This window comes from Ambystoma mexicanum, chromosome 6q (assembly GCF_040938575.1).
Source record: "Ambystoma mexicanum isolate Mex_15411 chromosome 6q, UKY_AmexF1_1, whole genome shotgun sequence".
NCBI classification, from domain to species: domain Eukaryota; kingdom Metazoa; phylum Chordata; class Amphibia; order Caudata; family Ambystomatidae; genus Ambystoma; species Ambystoma mexicanum.
In genome coordinates this window covers 215,117,643-215,139,496 of record NC_090937.1, presented here as the reverse complement: position 1 = coordinate 215,139,496, position 21,854 = coordinate 215,117,643, and the positions used below count along the sequence as shown (strand labels likewise).

At 48.1% G+C, this 21,854-nt stretch overlaps 1 protein-coding gene across 1 annotated transcript in view; it reads left to right on the top strand.

The window, feature by feature from the left end:
- Positions 1-21,854, top strand: part of LOC138515893 (alcohol dehydrogenase 1-like) — a 456,553-nt gene that overhangs the window by 382,333 nt on the left and 52,366 nt on the right. The window contains exon 8 of the mRNA XM_069630655.1: positions 9,167-9,305. Coding sequence (XP_069486756.1) covers positions 9,167-9,305 — 139 coding nt within the window. The remainder of the gene's footprint in view (positions 1-9,166; positions 9,306-21,854) is intronic.

Below are 21,854 nucleotides of genomic sequence, written 5' to 3'. Positions count from 1 at the left end.
CTGGTTGGTTTTGGTGAAGACTCTGGTGTGAGTCTTTGGTTGCCGCTTGATGGTATCTACCAGCATTCTTGGTTGTAGTTCATCAGCCCATCTCGCCTCCTCCCTAGGTTAGGGGGCTGACTCCCCTGCGGGTTATGCTGGCAGGTGGACGGTTGTGTTCCTGGTTACTCGTCCAGGTTAGTCGTGGCCTATGGGTGTGGACCTGATGTCGGTTGCTGAAAGGTTGCGCTGCAGGAGTTACAGAGATAGAAGGTGGGTGCTCAGCGGGGCGGCCCTGAAAAAAATACACTACAGCCTAAATGAAGCATCACACAGGGTCTATCTAACAACTCAGTTGAAATACCACCTTAGCAATTTATACATCTTTCTTCTGGTTTTACATGGATTACCCAGGGGTGTAATCCAGATATGGCTGGGGAAATAATGACAGCCCCATAATACCCTTCTCAACCAAAAGACCGCAGAGCTATATCCCAAGCTCTGACCAATCTAATGAGCCAGGAAAAAATACACTAGATTTAGGACTGAAGCAAAAACTATAATGGGCAGAAAGAAAATAATCGCCAGGCTATCCTATAATCAATAAAAGGCACTATAGTAACCAACAGAAAAACGGACTGACACAATACTAATATATATTATTGTAGATAGAAGCAGAAACAAAATGCCTGACAAACTGCCTCCTGTCCACTCATAGCATACACAAACATAGTTGTAAATGAACACACAGGTGCAGAACACACATAGCTCCAAAACGCATTTGCAGCAACATTGCAAACACAAATCCAACTCCTGTGCAGTTGTAGTCCACCCTCAAATGACACAAATATATACAACTCCAGCACCTGCACACCCTCCACGTACAGAAACAGCACAAACAAAGCATGGTGTACAGCTTAGGAAAGCAGATAGTTCCAACTCAGAATGCATTTACACACTTAACTTACCTCAGCGACTATCTCATTTCTACTCTCTGGTTGTATGGAGGCCTCTGTCGATACCTAGCCATCACAACGACAATAAAACAGCTGACTGAAGGGAAATAATGCGAAGCATACAGTGCATCATAAGGAGTGCTAGGCCATGAGGGAACAAGGGAGAGGCTTTCGAATCTCTTCCCTGCCTTGAGCGTGGCTATCCTCGTGACTCATCACATGGAAATAAGGAAAGACTTGCAGAATTTGCTGGGCCAGTGGTGGCCATTATACATTGGGAACTAAGTTGATAGCAGTATGACAGCAGGAACCGAGGCAACTTCAACAACCAATAACACAAGCATAATATGGAACAACTCTAAAGAGGAAAGATTAATGTGTCAAGCAGAGAGGTCACAAAACTTGGCTTTAAAAGCAGGTTTCACAAAGATACAGTTAGTGTGGACATTAATTGCTGATTTCTGCAATCACTCTTTTGCCACTGCATCTTTCCCCTCCTCCCTCAAGCATTCCCTTGTGCACCCTCTTCTGAAAAAACCTTCAGCAGACTCTAACTCTCCTGCCAACTACCGCCCTATTTCCATCACGCCCCTCCTGGGGAAACTGCTGGAGAAGCTGGCCTTGCCCCAACTCAACTCGCACGCCAAATTGTTGATGGTCTCCATGCAAATTTTGTGGTAATGAGACAGGCAGGCGGTGTCTTGAGGAAAGAAAAGTAGTCTTTATTTGACTAACAAGTAATTGTCAGGAATCCCCCCACATTTCTTTTACAAAAATTAAAGCACAGTTCTTCACAGAAAGAATTTCTTTCCTTCTCCTTCTGTTTTTAAGCAGTATTCTTTTTCTGGTTCCTTACAGGGGATGCAGTAAGGACCTCTGGATAACCTGCTCCTTTTAGTCTTCATACACTCATAAGCCTCCCACAGCTCTCCTGTCTCCACGTCTGGTTGGCTCTGCAACAAAACCGAGAGCGAACCGCCATTCTCATCCTACCTGTGGGCTTATATAGGCAGCGCTTAACTGGCCAATCGTGACCCATTTCCTTCCCCAGGTTATAAGCCCGCCCCCTTCTTCTTGGGAACATGGCGTCCTATGTTGCTCCCGAGTTCCTGCTGCTCCCACTGCCCTGGCTGTGACCCCGTTATCCAGGTAAGTGAGTTCGTATTTATGTGGCTTTGTTTGAGTCAGGTTGCCTGCTACGTGTTTTTCTGCTCGGGGCTGTTCTATCCTGCTCCCATTATCAGAAATGTATTTATAAGCCAATACCAGCATGGCTGCTGACTCACAGCACCGCAGCGTTTCAGCCCTTGTGTCCCCGTGGCCGTACACCCGCTAGAGGCCCCGCCTGGCCCCAGAGCTTCCCCACTGGGTTTTGCACACAGGCCGCTCTCAGTAGTAAGTTCCTCCGACTCCTCCCTGCATCTTTTCTCCATTCGTCCCTTGCATGGCAGAAACCTGGGCAGCATTTCCTTTTTCGTGTCTCCCCACACCACTCCTCCCTCGCATGCCCGTTCACTGGATACATTCTCTTTTCCCGTCTCACAGCCCCACCATCCGGCAAGCTGGCACAGTTCTGGTTGCTCTGTGTCACTTCTTGGTGTTTCGTTACTGTTTGGATTTACGTTCTCCCAGGCCATTCCAAGGGGTTTCGTGTCCTGTTCTAGATTGTTTCATTATCAATCTGGATTCCGAGCATCCAGAGGCACAGAAACTGCTCTTCAGAACACCCCTGAAGAACTGCTCGCCTCTCTGGACTCAAACTCCCCAGCTGTCCTCATCCTACTCGATCTCTCCGATGCCTTTGATGTGGTCAACCATTCCATCCTTATACTGCCCAATTCAGGAGAGCCCTTAAAACCCATCTGTCTGAGGGAGGAGGACCTTAGGTCCTCCGTTTTTACCTCAACTTATCGGACTATGACTGAAATCTCTCTTAAACTGTGACCTTTTAGGTTTTTAACATTTATTGTATGTTCTGTCAAGTAAGTGCCCTGAGGCCTGCGGGCGAGCTGGCGCTATACAAAAATGTAATAGAATAGAATAAAATAGATTACAATACAAAGGCTCCACATTAGCCTTGGTATCTCGGAATGGGCACTGGACTGGCTGACATCCTTCCTAACTGACCGCTCATCCCAAGTCATCCTGGACACCTTCTCCTCTCCTACTTTCTTCTCCACCTGTGGTGTTCCCCAGGGTTCTATCCTCTACCTTTGTATCTTTAACATCTACCTTGCTCAGCTGTCACGCCTCATCTCCTCCTTTCCCCTAACTTCCAGGCTTTTGCAGACGACAAACCATTTTTTTTCAAACTTTTTGCTGACCATCTTGCACCTTCGATCAGCCCTGACTGCCTATCTGCCATCCAGTCCTGGTACACCTTCAACAATCTCTGCCTTAGTGCCTGTAAAACTGAGATCATTCCCATCGAGACCCCTGCTCTATCCTTCTTCCCTTCACTCTGCCCTTCTTCTATGGGCTCTCCCGCTGCTGCTTCTTCTGAAGCCAGAAACCTTGGAGTCATCTTCGACTCCTCTATCTCCTTCCTCGCTCACACCCCCGAAGTCTCACTTTCAGTTGTTCCTTCTCAAAGGAATTCTACCATTTCTCACTTTCCCACAGAGGCTCAATGTTACCCGAGCCCTGGTTCTCTCTAGGCTTGACTATTGCAATAACCTCCTCCCGAATCTACCTTCTTCCACTCTGCGACCCCTCCATCTAATCCAGAATAGGGCAGCAAGACTTATCCTTGACCGTAAGCCCACGGACCGCATCTCTCCTGCCCTAAAACATCTTTATTGTCCCCCGGTGGCTGCACAGATTAAATTCAAATCCCTCTGCATCATCCACAAGGCTGTCTGGGCCCAGGCACCTCACCATCTTCAACTTTATCTTACTAAATACTATCCTTCTAGACCTCTACATTCCTCTGGCACCAACTCTTTGTGTGTAAAGCGTTTTGCTAAACAGAGGGCAGGAGGTTGATTGCTTTCCTCAGCTGGCTCCTTCCTATGGAACAACCTCCCCCTCCATCTGCGCCTTGAGCAGGACTTTCTTAAATTCTTGAAGCTCCTCAAGACCTTCCTCTTTCCTTCCTCCTTCCTTTCTTCTCTCCTCTGCTATCTCACAGTTGCCGTAATTGGTGTTTTGGGCCCTTATGCATCCTCGGGATCCTGTGTCACGCGCCTGCCTTCCTGGCGCTTATTGTCTTCCTGGAGATTGCGTGGCCATTGAACATTCCAGCACGTTCTCCTACGCTTTCTCATTAACGGTCTAGTGTTTTGCGTTCCCTTTCTTTACTTCCTACTTTAGCCCCGCTTTCTCTTCTTTCTGTGCGTTGCAACCCCGTTGAGTTCACTTTCCACTTTGGGTTAACGCTTCCTAGTGTTCCGCTTGCATTTGCTGCTGCCTTCTTTCCTTGCCTTTCCCTGCTTTCTGGCTTTCGTCCTCCTCCCTGTTTTTTCCCCTTCTCGCTGCTGGTCTGCCCGCCTTGGTGCTCTCCTCCCTGTTCTTGGAACTGCCACCCATTCTCTCTCTACCTTTCTTCCCGTCCTTCTTGGTATTGCTTACCTGTTATCGTTTTGGCTGCCTCCTCCGCTCCATACCCGTGCGATATTCTGTTTGTCTCTCCTCTCTGCCTTTTCCCTCTGCTTTACGTGTGATTTACCTCAGATTGCTCCTAGGCTCTGTGGTACGGTGCCTATTTCACTGAAGACGCAGTGTTGCTTATCGGTCCTAATTCAATATCCATTGGATCCACAGCTATCTCTCCAAGAGGTTTTTTTTAAGCCGTTGGCTTTTTTACTCTTGACTTAGCGTTCTCGGGAGGGGGTCCTGTCTTCTCCGACTTTTGTCCGGCACCACAGTGGCTTCCTTCCGGGGATGGCCATACCTCTATCAAAAGAAAAAGACCAACAGACGAAAGAGAGGCAAGGAACCTGAGATTACATCAAAGGATTCAGGTGAGGAGGAGGAGGGGGAGCTAACAGATCCTGAAGATATTATTGTCGACAAACCCTACACAGCTGACACCCTGGCCTCCCACACCCAAATGCCCCAGCTTCTGTCTACCCTTAGCACTTGCCTCAGCACACCCTCCATCCTTGACATTACCCCTTACACCTAACACAGCTCCTGGCCGTTTCGCACTCACCATACCATGCACTTCATCTGTGGCTCACCCACGAGCATGGACGCTCCAGCACCTACCCCCTCTGCCCTCTTCCTTGCTGCACTTACACATTCTGAATACTCACAAGGAATAGTAGGGTTGTCCTTAATCCTTTTTCCCTCCAATGTTTTTAATAGTTATGTGAATTTTAATGTGTTTCACTCCCTTGTTCCCTCCCATTTCCCTGTGGGCGCTGTGAGAAACCTGAAAGTGTCTCACCCGCTAGTCCCTGGGGGGATCTGTCATCCAGGTGGCCAGGACACAGCCATTGCTTTTGGATCCAGTTCCTGTGGGTGGACCATTGCGGGAGGATCAACTGTATGAGGGGACCTCAGGGAGTGGAAGTGGGAGACCGGAAGGTGAGATGCAGTATCCCTTTCCTTATAACACCTGTTCCCCATCCTACCAGCTAGGACACCTAGGAAATCAATCCCCCGCCCTTTCCCGACACAAACCTGTTCTCACCGAAAGTTCCCTGTGAACGACAACGGACTAACACCAGAGCCTGACATGTCCCAACACAAGGGTCAGGCAGAGTCAGGCAATTACTGATAATTACACACACCTGACTTCCATCACACTTCCCCACACGGAAAAAATTTGGAGCACGAAAACAAGGCAAAACACACGAGGAAGCAGCAGTTCCGAGCTGGCAGTTTAATATAAGGCAAAAGACGGAAAGACCAGAAAGGATTGCAAGGAGGGAATTGGCCTTGGCCTTTTCAGAGGATGGAAACCATTACTTTCATGAGCCCTAGAGAATAAGAAACATGAGACCGGGAATTAAAGCTGAAGGAAGGTGCATTGTGTGTCGAAGGTACCCGGGGTTCTTCTGTAATAATAGCTGAGGCGCGGTGGAGCGATTGCCAATTTGGTACTGTCCTTGGCTCCTACAACAAAGCAGCCCCAGTAAAGTCAGCACAGCCGTTGAGTTGAGGAGACTGATATCAGACCGGTCTGTGTTAGAACCCAGGTTGCTGGCTGCAACATTGTATGAAGAAGTGTGCAAAGAACAGATAGTAAGACGTATGTAATGAGCGATGCAAATATAATTGAATATCCAAGAAGTGACTGAACTTTTGAAACTAAGGTAGATATCATATACAGAGTGGCCCGGCACTACGTTGGTGCTCATTCGAAGGTCTCTGTTAGGTATCCAACTGAGAGTGTAAAATTGTGAACTGTGAAATTGAAGTGGTCCTGCAACGACTCCAGCCAAACCCTGTGCACATTTGAAAGTCTTTGATTGCTAATACAAACTGTAATCAGTCTGAACCTGGCTTAGGGAGACTTATTGAGCCCAACTGAAGGGCATCCGTGGTGATGAGTGAATCTCCCTACTTGGATACTTGGAAAGGGACTTTTTCGGTTGTTTGATACATTAGGCCCTCTGGATCAAGAGACTTTTTGATAACTTAAAAGAGTTGGGCATAGAATTCTCTAATGCTTGTTATAGAACCGTGTCCTTGTGCCGAAGAAGCCCAAGAGTGTGCTATGCTCGGGTGAACCGCCTTTTACCGTGTTGAAAACGTGCGGAATGGAGGCCAATGGCCGGAACATTCTGACTTATCATTTTGTGATCACTTCATTCTTTTTCATGAACATTTCCACACACTATTTGTAAACTAGGGGTAAGGATTGGCAATAGGTTTTTTAGTATAGGCCCTTTTATTTTGACTCCACTCCACTAGGACTGCGTTATTATTATTTGATGGTCGTAGCTTGCTCCCATCTTTAGATTTAGGTTTAGATAAGCGTTTTTCCCACCCTTGATAACGTTCAATAAACACCCTTGAACTGTGATCACTTGTGTCTTTCTTACTTTGATTCCATGTCTTCCTTAGAGCGCTTTGAAACAATATTTACTTGCTGCATAAGTGACCTAACACACGAACAATAAATAAATAAAATACTCAAAAGCAAAGCAGTTACAAAGGGGCAATGAAATGTGGCATGCAAAAAACGGTTTCTCCAAATGTAAAAGCAGGGCCCTCATCATTTTTTTTTTTAACTACCGTGTACTCTCACTGACATCACTAGTAGACACATGTAGAAATAAAACTGTGTGTTGTGAATTAATCAAACTTTCATGAGGGAACCTGGCTACGGACTTCCAGAAGCCAAATAATTACACATTTGTGCTGCACCAACTGGATGCAAAGATCCTCAATTTTAAGATGGCCCCCTTATAATTAATCATCACAGAGGATAAGTTAATTTCATTAGTATAGTGATAGAGTAAAACTTTCAAATATCCCAGCAAGGATGCCATATATTAATAGCATCTCAACTGGTCATCATAAGCTGCATCCTTCATCCATACTGGTGATGCTGCAGAGTTGGAATCTTGCTCCACATCTACTTTACGTGCCCTGCAAATAAACGCAGAACAGGTCAAACAGACCCACAGGCACATAATAATTTAGATTAGAGAACATTGCACCAAAAAGCTTAGGACAGCGCTACTCCTAGCCACACCATCAAGCAAAGGGATCCCTTATTGTACACTCCCAGCATCAGTCAACTTCACAACCCTCTTTGCAACCTGACGGACTCAAACCTTTATACTGGATCAATGCGATCTCGGGTAGGACACGTTTTTCTGCACCACTCTGGAGTAGAGGCACAACTTGGTTCCAATCTGAATATCAACTGTATTTTTCTAGGCCTCGGGCAGAGTGGGCTATACGTCCTGCAGTGTATCGCCAGGTCTGAGGCTCAAGAGCTCTACCTTGGACAACATATGCCATAGGTCAGACGCACTCTACCCTAACAAAAATTAAACAGTTGTGCAAGGGGTTTGCTTAAATTATCCTGCGAACCACTTAAATAACTAGTTCACTCCTACGTCTTTCTGCTGGCACATGAGTATTGATGTATTCTCATATCACTAAGCCAGTCAAAACTGAACATGGCGCCCATGGGTCACCTGGGGCTGTACTCTCCCCACTGCCAGCCACTTCATCCGTTGAGGGATCTGTCTGAGAGATATACAACAACAGCCTAAAAGTCCCTCTTGTTTTACAAGGCGGGAACCTCCATTACATTTTATAGTCCAGAGGCATGTTCATTTGAGCCTAGTTTCTCCTCTCGAAATCCATTCCAGTCAGAACCAACTGTCAGAATATGTCCCTCTGATAGGTCACAGCACAAGCCAATGAGCCTAAACCCTCGCAGGCAATCCTATGCCATATGCTACAGCACTGCCCTCTACTGGGAAGTATGCTTCCCCATAGTTACCTCAGTTAGGCAACGAGACTGACCACTGGAAGTGATGTCAATGCACTACAGGAAGAAGGAAAAGTGTAACCTCCTGAATACCAGGAAACGGTCACAAGAAGAAAACACATGAAAGACATAGATGAATACATACTGATCTTGACCCCACAGATCTAATGTGACCCCTGTCTGAAGTAACAGCCAATCAGTCAGAAGTTTTGCTTCCGCATTCATAATTCTTTTTAAAAAAGCAGGTGCCAGAATTTTCAGAAAAATATAAAATGATACGGCCGATCACAAACCAGCATGGACCTAAATAAAATATCGGAATACCCACTCCGTGAAAATGGTTGTCATGCAATATGACAGCGCAGAAATGTTACAGTCAGTAAAGTTCATTCTCCGCAGCATTCCTTCCTCCTTACATCAGTATAGAAGACATGTGTTTAATGTCGTTTCTCGTTGTTTCTGAGCTGCCGACGAGGAACAGTCATCTGGCTCTCAGGATCATACTAATCTAGCCCCAGATATTTCAATGCTGGGAAATGGTTTGTTTTTTTCATTCTCATTTCAAATATTGACATACAAGTCCCAAAGTGCCAAGGGTTGCGCGATTAGATGCCAGTACTGGACCAAGGTGACCCAAAAGACATGGGCCATGCAACCCCCTGCATCGGGTCTTTCAGGAGCAAACGTGTTTCCCTAATAATTAGGGGAATATGAGCAAGTAAAATAAACACTGATGAGTGAAAAATCATACTGGGGCGTTTTATCAGTGCTTTTACTTTATAACAGAATACTTGAAAGCATAATTATGATCAGTATGTTTTGTCTTTTTCAGGATTAAAGAGTAAAGACTGCGTCCCTCAACTGGTATCTGATTACATGGAAAATAAATTTAAACTGGATGAACTTGTGACCCACACTCTACCATTCGCGAAAATCAATGAAGGCTTTGAACTTTTGCACGCTGGAGAGAGGTGAGTTGTTCTTAATTTGCACTCGGAAGCAGTTTATAAGCTGTCTTGTGGCTAAGAAACCACAAATGGAAAAATGAACGAACTTACAGGTATACAAAGCCTTAACATCAAAAGGTCTCAATAATAATAAGGCCCTTACTGTTTGGAATTCAGCACACTTTAGGTGGCTCACGTCATGGCGGACAGGAAGAGTATTTGTATACAGGGCCCACATTGCCAATTCACGACTGTGAGCATGATTGCTCCCTTCTGGTAGAGGACTTCTGTTGTTGTAAGAAGGATTAGTGCAACCCTTTTTTACTGCACAACAAACTATGGGCAAAAGTTGATACTGTTTCCGGCATCCGGTCCAGGGGCATTGAGGTAGGATTACGGGTGCCGGAGGGACGGTGTAAATCCCCATTCATGGAGTTCCATAGGACTCCATGAGGGGATTTGCCGTCATTACCAGCACCGGCACGGCCGGTGTGGTAAGGGGATATTTTTTTGGCAGTAGGGTGCCTGGTTTACCTCCTGCATTTAAATGGAGGTAACCCAGGTGCCCCACCGGCAAACCCATAGTCGACCGGTCCAGTAAGGTGCCGGTATCCATGAATACTGGCACTTGGCCGACTCAGAATGAGGCTCTATGTAAGTCACAGCTACCAGTGATTGAAATCAAGCAAAGAAAGAACATGAGTTCATGTCTTATTAAACACATTACTGACTATAACAGAATATTCAAGATTGTACTAAAGGTTTGTTCTGTTATCATGTAATTATCAACATTATTTTGTCTTTTCACTGTAAGCTGTGCAGTGAAGACATCACTCTTTTGTTTGTTTTATTTTACATTTATATCAGCGCACAAAGCCTTGTGGCATCTAGGCGCTAGTTACAGAAAAGTGCATAGAATAGTTCCTAAAGTGCAAGAACAAGCATATTTGTTAGAGTCAAAATCGGTGTGTGTATACATACTGGCAAAGCTTCACCTCATGTTACGGGGCTACATCTGGCATGCAGGCAGGCATAGGAGACATAGTAGGTGTGGAGGCACAGCTGGCAAAGCCTCACATCATGTTACGGGGGCTACATCAGGCATGTAGACAGGCATATGAGACAAAGTAGGTGTGTAGGCACAGCTGGCAAAGCCTCACATCATGTTACGGGGGCTACATCAGGCATGTAGACAGGCATATGAGACAAAGTAGGTGTGTAGGCACAGCGGGCGAAGCCTCACCTCATGTTATGGGCAGGCTACATCAGGTGTGCGCGTACAGCGAGGTAACAACAACATTGGATGGGTACACACCGTGGCAAGCCTCGTGGACATGGGCTACATAAGCTGAGCAGGCAGACAAGATGGGTCTCGTGTGCAGACAAGATGGGTTTCATGTGCAGTCAGGTCGGTTTAGGTAAAAATATTCGGGATGAGTTTCATATACAACACAAGGCTGCCAAGTTAGGTCAGGTGTATTGAATAATAATAATTTTGCATTTATATAGCGCTACGAACCCTCAGGTATCTGAGGGCTGCTTATGGTGTGTGGTGCTCATTTATCGACCTCGGAAGGATGAAAGGCTGAATTTGCCGGGATTTAAACCTGCATTAGCAGACTCTGCACGGATGTCAAAGCAAGCGCCAGGGGTGGACTGGCCTATAGGGAACTCTGGAGATTTCCCGGTGGGCCTCTGCACCCTGGGCCTCTTTTATGTGATATTTCTAAATTTTCTCATAGGAAAAGCATTGGGCTTGCTGAAAATGTAGCAAATGGGGCCACTTTGAACCTTATTTCCAGGGCCTCTTTTGGTCCCCAGTAATTAATTCCAGGGCCTCTTTTAGTTCCCAGTCCACCCCTGAGTTCCCAGTCCACCCCTGGCAAGCGCTCTACTTGCTGTGCCACTTGACCGGCTTGCCACTTGAAGTAGCTGATGGTGGGTAGGGTCTTATTTGATGTAGCCACACCAGTCGGCTGTGCATCTGCCTCAATTGTATCAAAGCCTGGAAATCTGGAACGCAGTACGTGTACGCTCCCAGCGAACGGCAGAAATCGAGTTACTGAGGGCAAGCACCTCCATCGCAGACAAGCGGAGGGAGGGGCACAAAGAAAGAGGGAAGGAAGTTGTAGCAGCAGAGTGGGCTGAGGAGTGGTTTAAAATGACACTGATCCGTCTTAACTGCTGTGAGGCGCATTGCAGGCTGTCAGGAATAGGTTGCAGTTGGAGTAGATACTCCATGATGTGGGGGATTTGGCAGGTACTCATAGCGCCTCGATGGCCAGACAGGGCCAGAGAGGAGTACTAGACCTTAGAGCCAGGCCTTTGAACAAGGGCCGGCTCCACCTGCCCCCAGATGCTGGGACCGTCAAATAGGGCCTCTGCCATACAATCATCAAAGATGACTCTGCCATCCAAACATCAACGATGATACTGGGGGCCCGGCAAGTAGCTGCGACACAGCCTGATGATCTGTGCTTTTCATTGGATGTAATGGCTGCAGCCATTTTGATGTGCACCTCGGCAGTTGGCCTATCCATGTGCATAGATGCACTGGGAGGCTGGCGCGATCCCGATCCAGCTGGGGTTTCGGGTAGTGCTGCTCCAAAGGTGGTAGGAGCTCTGCGTTCATGCAAGCAGGGCCAGACAGGAATACTAGGCTTTAGAGCCAGGTCTTTGAACAAGGGTTGTCTCTGCCTGCTAGCAGATGCTCGAACCGTTGGATAGGGCCACTGCAATCCAAAAACTGTTGATGATACTGGGGGCACGACAAGTAGCTGCCACGCAGCCTGATGATCTATGCTTTTCATTGGATGTAATGGATGCAGCCATGTTGATGTGTACCTCAGCAGTTGGGAGGCTGGCGCGATCCTGCTCCAGCTGGGGTCTCGGTAGTCATGCTCCGAAGGGGGTAGGAGCTCTGCATTCATGCAGACAGGGTCAGACAGCAGTAGCACTCCTCTTGCTTTATAACAGATATTATTTGAGGGTTGTGACATCACCAGTACCGTTAAAGCTGTAATTATCAGCTGAGTGACTTCCCTCTGCCTCCCGAAGCTTGCCACAATGGGCTGAGGCAGGTCTGTGTGCAATAAGATAATACATCACTCTTCAGGATAAGTGCGCAGTGGATCCCTAGCAATTTTGAACCTTGCCATTTTCAAGCAACACATATGACTACTGGAGAAATTGGTTGGAGTGCGCTGTGTGTCGAGTTAATGACATAGTAGGTGAAAGCGAGTTAGGGTGTTGTTGTTATAAAGGAGACTTGCATGGTAAGCTTTGTGCTTGTGGTTTGAGTTGATTTAGACTGGAGCACTGGGTTTGAAACAAGCATGAGAAATACAAGCCCACCCAGTGCTAGAGCTCTCTGGTGGAACCCTGAGGTGAGTCATCTCAAAGGCAGGTGCGGGACACAGTTCGGTCTTCCTTGGTCTAAAGAATGAACATATTCTCGTTAGCGCTTTTGCTACAAGGCTTAGCAGCAATGGCAGCTGAACACGACTGCGGGATGGGGATAGTCCCTATGAGGAACACCACTCACCGGAGCAGCAAAAAAGGGACAATAAAAAAAGGCATGGATGTGGAACATTGATGGGCCACTTTCCCTGGTAAGTGGCAGTGCAGGCCTGAAGTATTGTGCTATGTCCTTTGGGTGCACATAGGCATCCACCCCTAACGAAACGTTGCCAACTAGGGTGCCTGTACAAGATTACATTTCTGCTGCCCCCCTGTTAGGGAGGAAACCCTTTCACCATTGCTCTAGAAGTTCCGCTCTTATGATCAGCAGGGCGGGCAGAGGGGGAAAACACTTGAATCGCGCAGGCACGTTTGATGGGAATATTCTGTGGCAAGTAAGTGTGAGAGTGACCTGCAATACGTTTCAGCACACTTAGCACAGGGCTTGGGAACCTGGATTCCCCCACAGGCCCTGGGTTGGCGAGTCACATCCCCCACAGGTGGGTAAGAGAGTGAATGTAGCTCCAGGTATGGGCGTGCATAAACATCCCAGAGTGAAAGATTCCCCAAGGGAAGAGGTTGTGTGGGTGAGACATAAATTGAATGGGACATGGCCAGCTTTCAGGCCTTGTCAGGGGAGAGAGGGAGCCCAACCCAAACAACCCATGGTGCCGAGCGAGTGCGGGCAGGGCCCCTTCCACCTTACCTAGGATGAATGCCCTGTTGCCACTGTAGGAGAGCGCCGGTGGGGAGAAGACGCAATAGGCAGCAGCCGGAAGACAATGCCAGAGCCGCATGGCTGCGGTCCAAAATATGCTGGGGGATTCAGTGAACCACACAACACCGGCTGCAAGAGAAAGGGGCACCTCTGAGACATTACAAGTCAACACAGCATGCAGAAATCGAGCCTGCTCATCACCACTAACCCACTAGAGGTTCCAATTAATTAATGAAAGCCTTCACAGAGGCCTTATTGATGAAAACCCCACTAGCCATTGGATTACAAACCCTTTTTAAGCCGTCCTCCATAGCCTCCCCATGTCTTGCCTTGCCTCGCAAGTCAGGTACATGATTGGAAAGGGCAAGTATCCAATCCTGAGAGGAGTTGGGGTATTTAAGAAGGTTTGTGTTGTGTAGTGCCTGTATGAGATGTGCTCAGTGTAAGTGTGGTTGGGTAAAGGAGGGAGGTGTGTTGTGTAGTGTCTTGTCTGGTATGATGAAGCTAGTGATGTCACGTGGAATGTTGACAAGTGAATGATGGAATGTTCTGAGTGAGAGTTCTGAGTGGAGGCAGTTACAGCTGGCCTGCCTGACGGATGGGAGCCGGTGTTGTCCTAGCTAATGTCCTATGTATTCCTTATATGTCCTGAATATGTAACTGAACTGGCCTGGAGACATCATCTTTTCATTGGTGACGAGGTGGGGGTGGGTGGTAGGTGACGATGAAGTTGTGAGGTGGTGTCAGAACGTAGGTTAAGTAGCCCAGTGCCTGGGCTGATTTGGCCCTGGGGTGAGAGCCCAGTTGTTTGTTTGTGACGGGAACAGGCAGAGGGAATATTGTTGTCTTGGTGAATGGTTTTCGAGAATGTAGGATGTTTTGGTTTGTTGTCTTGATGGTGGGGAACTTGCTGTGGAAGTGTCGGTCTGTGTGTGCTTTGTCATGGGTTGGTGTGGTTTGGTAAAGGAGGGAGGTGTGTTGTGTAGTGCCTGTATGTGATGTGTTCAGTGTAAGTGTGGTTGGGTAAAGTGTAATAAATCTACAAGTAATCATAAAGGGCCTGGAGACAGCATCTTTTCAGTGCGTATGAGTTGTGCAGTGTGGATTACTTGGGTGAGAACAGGAGGTAATGAAGGGCGTCCAAGAGACCAGCGGAGGTGAGAGGGACCGCAGTACAAAGCTATTGGAGGGAGTGGGTCTGCGGAGTATTTGTGTGTGAGAGTGGAGAGTGGAGTGTGAGGAATAGAGATAGAGTAGGGGTAGCAGGGTGTTAGCGATAGTGGAGATGGTAGTAGTTGTGGGGTTGTGGGAGTAGTAGAGCGGTAGTGGGAGTAGGAAGTGGTAGTTGGTAGTAGCATACAGTAGTAATAGTGAGTGTTAGTTGCAGTGGAGAGAGCAGTGGTAGTGAGAGGGAGTAGGAGTAGTGGTAAGAAAGAGGGAGTAGCAGTTACAGAGGAGTAGTAGGAGTGAGGTGGTAGCATAGGAGGGACACAAGTATAACAGAGGTAGCAACAGTATGAAAGTGCTAGAGTTCTGAAGTGAAAGTAGAGGTAAAATCAAAGGGTGGAGGTGGAAAGGCAGAGTGAGGGATTGGAGGGGCAGTAGTACGATGGGAGAAGAACATCTCTTGAGACCATGGTAGAAAAGGGTCAGCAGAGAACGGGTGTGAGAGAAACCACCATCCCTAACCCACCCAAGTGGGATATGTCAGAGAAAGACTTGATGACCCCCAGGGAGTCAGATAGCCACTGTATTAGGGAAAACATCATTAGCGGCAGGAAGAAGAACAGACAGCAGGGGTCACCAGGCGGTCGTACTAACAACCCGTTATTGGTGCCTGGGCTAGCGAGGAGGGAAACTCAGGGTAGACAAGTTAGAGAGGGACGGCCCTGGTGCCAAGTTCCCAAAAGACCCTAGTAGCCTGAAGTATCTCCCATCAGACCCATAGACAATCTGTCTTTATTTTCAAATAAACACTCTTGGACTTGCTACCTGAGTCAGTGTAGTTATTTGTGGCGGGCAGCCCCAGTCACGTTAATCAATGTTGGAATGTACATATGTAATTATTTGAGAAAAAAATATGTTTTTGTTTAGTCCGGTGTGGCACCACACAGAAGAAACAAAGTGCATACAAAGGTCAATTTGAGTTATCACACCGAAAGTTGTAGTGGCATATAATAGACAAGTCAAAATTAAATATACTGGTCTAATGCACTTGGCTACATAAATTATTGTTTATTCCGTTCTTCACAACAGTTGGATGCCCATTTGATGCCGTAGCAGCCAACACGTGTTTCGACAGATTGTCTTTCTCAAGGCTTCCCAATCTGCCCAAAAATTACATGACAGTTTAGCCGGTTGGTCAAAACATAGCCAAATGCGTCATTTGTCAAATAAGCAATCACATGCATAATGTTCAATGAGTTAAGTCCCAAAATCAAAACATATTGTAGTAACATACTTTTACATAGCAGGGTTGAGTTGGGTATGTGGTGTAAATACCGAAGTGGTATGGAAAAGATATATAATAATACCGTAGGAATAACTGACAAGTTAACCACTTTGAAAAAAAAGTATCCTGTTGCAATACTTATCACCAAGTTTGTGGGTGCCCATGGTTGCTCTCATAGTACATAACATAATTTTAAGTATACAATCCTTGTGTGAAAGTCCAAATGGCAGTAAAGCATGTAAGGGTTTGAGATCACCCAGAGTGGTGTCTGGATTACATGATTGTCATATTAGCCGCATCGTACTGGTCGTTACATGCAGATTATACCGTTGTGGCCTTGAGACAAAGTGTGCTCCCAAAATATATGTGGGTAATTCCTAAATTCTCAGATGAAACACTCACCCCATGAACCTTTTGTTAATCTGTGGATGAATAACATCAACAGGAATGATCAAAGACCGAATATGGGCTTGGTTTCCCAAAAGAAAAATGTGTGCAGTATCAGCTTAGTAATAATGATTGTTTTACCACTTATACTTGATTGGGTCAGTCTATCATCCTGGAGATAATAATGTGGTAGCTGATTGACACATGATTTATATTCCGCAGTTTATCTGTTCAATATAAACAATGGTATAGAGGTGATTGTAGAGTGGTGACCAACAAATGGCTGGTTTAAGTATGCTTCTCAAGCCTACGATGCTAATATAATCAAACACGCGCTTTCCTTATTTATCGGAAACGCGTTGATTTGTAATATTAATTGTGCCTTTCCATTTAATATATACGTGTTCGTTCCGATCCCGCTTGTTCAGCGGCTATGTGATCCCTGGAAGTAACAGAGTTTGCTCTGTGATGATGCATAACTTTTAGCAACAGTGTTCCACCCATAATCGCGTTCGAAAAAGACTTACTTAATCAGTAGTTGCAGATGACGTTTTCCGATTCATCTGCTCCAGCATCAGCGGTCACAGTGGGCGCATGCGCCCTTTCCCTATTAAAGACTGTTTATTTCCGGGTGCACGCAGAACGTGCTTGCCTGTCCTGAACTGATAACTAATAGACTGATAAATGCTGCAACGTCCCGCTCGTAAGCGGGTTTTATCGATTTCACAAAGGTTTAACTTCCTGAAATTGATTGTGCGCCGGAGGACCAAATTGAGTTTCTAATTCGGATCGCTGAAAAAAACACATTGCAATATAATTTTGCACACCCTGATACCCATGTATTTATTATTGCTACCCTCAGCTGTGGGGACATCACATGATCGCGGGAGCGTGTTCTCGCAAGATCTCGCGAGACGGGATCTCGCGAGCCCACGCTCCGCGGGAAAACGTTCCCGCTTCAGAGTTGGCGCTCGGCCAGCTGAAGCGGTCACAGAGGAGCGCTGCTCCTGATTACAGGAGAAGAAGCAGTGAGCCACAGCACTCACACCACAGCTTCTAGGGCGTAACACCACAGCCACAGGAGGCTACATGGGGGCCCTAGAGGTTTACAGCGTGCCACCGGTGAGCACAACCTTTCCACAGTGAATCAACTGGGAAAGCACAGGACTTGATCGCAATGAACTGTAAGTAAGCGCCCAGCGCCACCAGGCCACGTTAGAGCCTTTCTCCCTTTTGTCAGTCAATAAAGACTGTTAGAAACCCTACAGCGTCCTGTCATCTATTCAGGCCACAACATAACTGGCGACGAGGATGGGATACCAGAAGTCCCACGGACCCACCATGCAAGGCGCCACACCACCCCCTGCGTTTCTCCCCTGGCCAGGGACACCAGCAATTCCTTGGATGCAATGGGAACCCCTTTTCTCCACCTACTTGGAAGCAGTGGGCGGCACGCAATATGCCCCCATCAGGAAGAGGGCGATGCTGCTAAATGCGTTAGGGGTTGAAGGTCAGCGCATCTTTGCCGGCCTTAAAGAAATACCTGCGGCCGACAATGACGTCGAAGACGACGATGTTTACAAAGAAGCGACTCGTCGCATCATGAAGAGATTCACCAATAAGGAGAACATTGTACTGCACAGGCTGAGATTCTACACTCGCAAACAGGAAGGGAGCGAACCCGTGGATGACTACATCACCAGGATGAGGGAACTCGCTTCTCTTTGCGCCTTTGGAGAAAATGCAGAACAGGTTATCTGCGACATGCTCGTTGTCCACACCAACTCTAGGAAAGTACAGGACAAACTCATCCAAGAAAAGGAGGTCACGCTCAATAAAGCCATCCAGATTGCCAGGGCGGAGGAAGAAACCTCCAGCAGACGCAAGGAGGCGGGAAGTCACCTGCCTGTGCCCGAAATGGCGGCGCTACAATGGAGAGGTCGCAGAGACAAGCATTCCCGTGATGGCCCCAAAGACAAAAGTCCCAGGAAAAAGGAGGCACCGAAATGTTACAGATGCGCCAGCTCCAAGCACATGGCGAACGACCGCGACTGCCCCGCCAGGAATAAGGAGTGCTCCAAGTGCAGACGCATTGGCCACGTGGCTCCGGCATGCATGTGGCGGGAGAAAACTGTTTCCCGTGTTGACGGTGACTGCACCTCAACTGATGATGATGAACTACAGGACAGACCCATGTTTGCAATGGTCAATGCCCCCCATGCCAGAAGAGAAAAGCCCCACTGCACCATTAAAGTGGACGGAATGGAAACGTGCGTCATGGCTGATTCGGGATCCGACCTCACCATTCTGCCCATCAACACGTACAAGGAGATGATGGGACAAGAAAAAGTGGAGATTAGATCAACCAGGCAAAAACCGACCGTGTTTGGAGGGGCAACGGTCGACCTTTTGGGCTACATCAAAGCCCGGATCGATTTTAAAGGGAGGTCTACCACCACCAAAGTGTATTTTTCACCCAAAGGTCCAGCCGTGCTGGGGTGGGATGACCAACACAAACTCAGCATGAAACTAGATCCCAGCACTCCGGAAAAGGTGCTCATGATCTCATCAGGAGCAGCGCAAAACTACAAGGAGATCTTTCCAAACCTGTTTTCCGAGAAACCGGGAAAAGTGAAAAACATTGTCCACAAGATTCGGCTGAAACCCAACGCCACCCCGGTCAAGCACAAAGTAAGGGCAGTACCTGCCACCGCAAGACCAGCTTTGGACGCCCACCTGCGGGAGATGGTCGAAGAAGGAACCATTGAAACCGTGGAATCCTCAGAGTGGCTGAGTCCGGTAGTATTAGTAAAGAAAAAGTCCAGCAACGACCTCAGGATCTGCATCGACCTGAGAAGCCTGAACTTAGAGGTGATCACGGATAGCTTCCCACTCCCCAGCATCAATGAGATTGTCCTCATGATGAAGGAGGCGGCCATTTTCTCGAAGCTGGACATGCGTGATGCCTATCACCAGATTCCTCTACACAAGTCCTCCCGCCCCTTACGGCGTTCATCACTCCTTTTGGCACCTTCCAATACACCCGCATGCCTTTCGAGTTATCGTCCGCAGCATCCGCATTCCAGAGGATGATGAACTCCCTGCTTAAAGGACTCACCAATGTCTCATTCTTCCAAGATGACATCCTGGTGTACGCCAAAGACAACGAGACCCATGACAAGCCACTCAAGTCAGTCCTGAGCAGACTTCAGGAGGAAGGCATTCACCTACACCATGAAAAGTGTGTCTTCGGGGTGAACAAGTTAGAATATCTTGGGTACTGCATCTCGAGTGATGGGGTAAGCCCCAAGAAGAACCTCATGGAGGCCATTACAGAAGCACCGGCGCCGATGTCCAAAGAGAAACTACGCTCATTCTTGGGCCTAGCCGAGTACTATGCCAAATTCGTCCCCAGGTTCTCCGAAACCACGTCTCCCATGAAGGAGCTCCTGAAGAAGGGGGCAGCTTACTCTTGGGGCCCAGAACAGGATGAGGCTTTCGGCGAAATCAAGAAAAGGATTCTACACGCGCCGTGTCTTAAACCATACAACCCTGAATGGGACACCTGCATCACCGCTGACGCCAGCGCATACGGCCTGGGGGCCACCTTGACCCAGAAGAAGGGCGACACTGAGAACATTGTGGCGTTTGCATCCAAGGCATTATCCTCATCCGAGAAGAATTACTCTACGGTAGAGAAAGAGATGTTGGCATGCGCCTGGGCCGTCGACTATTTCAGATCATACGTATTGGGGACAAGATTCAAGTTGATCACCGATCACAAACCCCTAATTCACATGTTGAGCCCGGGCGGCACCAAGACGGCCACCCCTAGACTGGCCAGGATCGCCGCAAAGCTCCAAGAGTATACCTATGAGATACTACACATTGCGGGCTGGAAAAACGCACAAGCGGACTGCATATCCAGGCTCCTGAACCAAAGCGCCCCTGGCACCACATTCCTGGAAGACGAATGTGTCGTTGCTTCCATCGGCGACTTGAGGAACGTTGAGTACATGGAAATGAGTGAGCGCCACTGGCAGGAAGAGTTCGAGCAAGACTACGCCCTAAGGCACGTAAGCACCTGGGTTCGAAATGGATGGCCCAACGAGAGAGCGATCCCCGAAGGCCTTCGTCCCTACTGGAAGGTGAACGAGGAAATCACCGCCATGAACGGTCTCATTCTCAGAGGTGATCAAATCATCCCACACAGCGGAATCCGCAAAGTCATACTGTGCAGAGCACACTCGGGCCATCTAGGTTGCAACATGACCAGACGAAGGATACGCGACGCATACTGGTGGCCAGGCATGGACCAGGATGTACGGCAGATGGTCGATAGGTGCCATGAATGCTCAAACAGCGACAAGCGCCTAGCCGTGAGGCAAGCCCCCATGCTGCCCACCGAAGTCCCCAAAGGGGTGTGGCGAAAACTGGGTCTGGATTTCATAGGGCCGCTGGACAACATGCCCCCAGAGCACAGGTACGGGATAGTCATGGTCGACTATATTTCCAAATGGGTGGAAGCTGATTTCACCTCAGACATTACCACAGGAACAGTCATTGAAACACTCACCGCCATATTCCAGCGGGAGGGCCTGCCCGAAGAACTCGTCACGGACAACGGAGTCCAGCTAGTCTCCAGACAAATGGAAAAATTTCTCAAGCTCAACAACATCCAACAGCGGAAAGCAAGTCTATACCACCCACAGGCAAATGGCCTAGTCGAGCAGACAAATGGCTTCATCAAGGGGGCGCTACAACTGGCTCACGCCTCGGGCCTAGACCCGTACAAGACAGTCAAAGAAGCCGTAGCGGCCCACCGTCTCACCCCCAACGCCGTCACAGGTGTTTCACCTTTCCATCTGCTGAGGGGGAGAAGGGCAGCATCCTCACTGGTACCACCATGGCTCCAGCAAGTGAGGGCCGACGAAGACGTTGACATGGATGACATAACGTGCCGCATGCAGCGCAACAAAGAAGCAATGAAAGCACAGGGGGATTTGCGCCGAGCCGCTCGACACACACAAATCAACAAATCTAGAAAGGGTAGCCATGTACCGCAGGAAAGAAGACACTGTACACTTACAAGGAGACACTGGAGAAGATCAAGTCTGCCAAGAGTCATACGAGAACCATCACCTCCCAAGTAGAGATACCATAGAGCCGCACCATCACAACGACTTTGTAAGCCCCATCCCCCCAACAACACCCAGGGAATCACAGCAAAGAACTGGACAAAGAGAACCTGAATCACCAGCACCTTCCCAAAGACACTTCATCGATCCCCCTCCATACCCCGATCCTGGCAGGCCCCAGAGAGAGAGAAGGAAACCCAGGAAATATGCGGACTTCATCATGGAGTGACCACCCATCCTTTTTGCCAGCAAAGGAGGTGTGTGGGGACATCACATGATCGCGGGAGCGTGTTCTCACGAGATCTCGCGAGACGGGATCTCGCGAGCCCACGCTCCGCGGGAAAACGTTCCCGCTTCAGAGTTGGCGCTCGGCCAGCTGAAGCGGTCACAGAGGAGCGCTGCTCCTGATTACAGGAGAA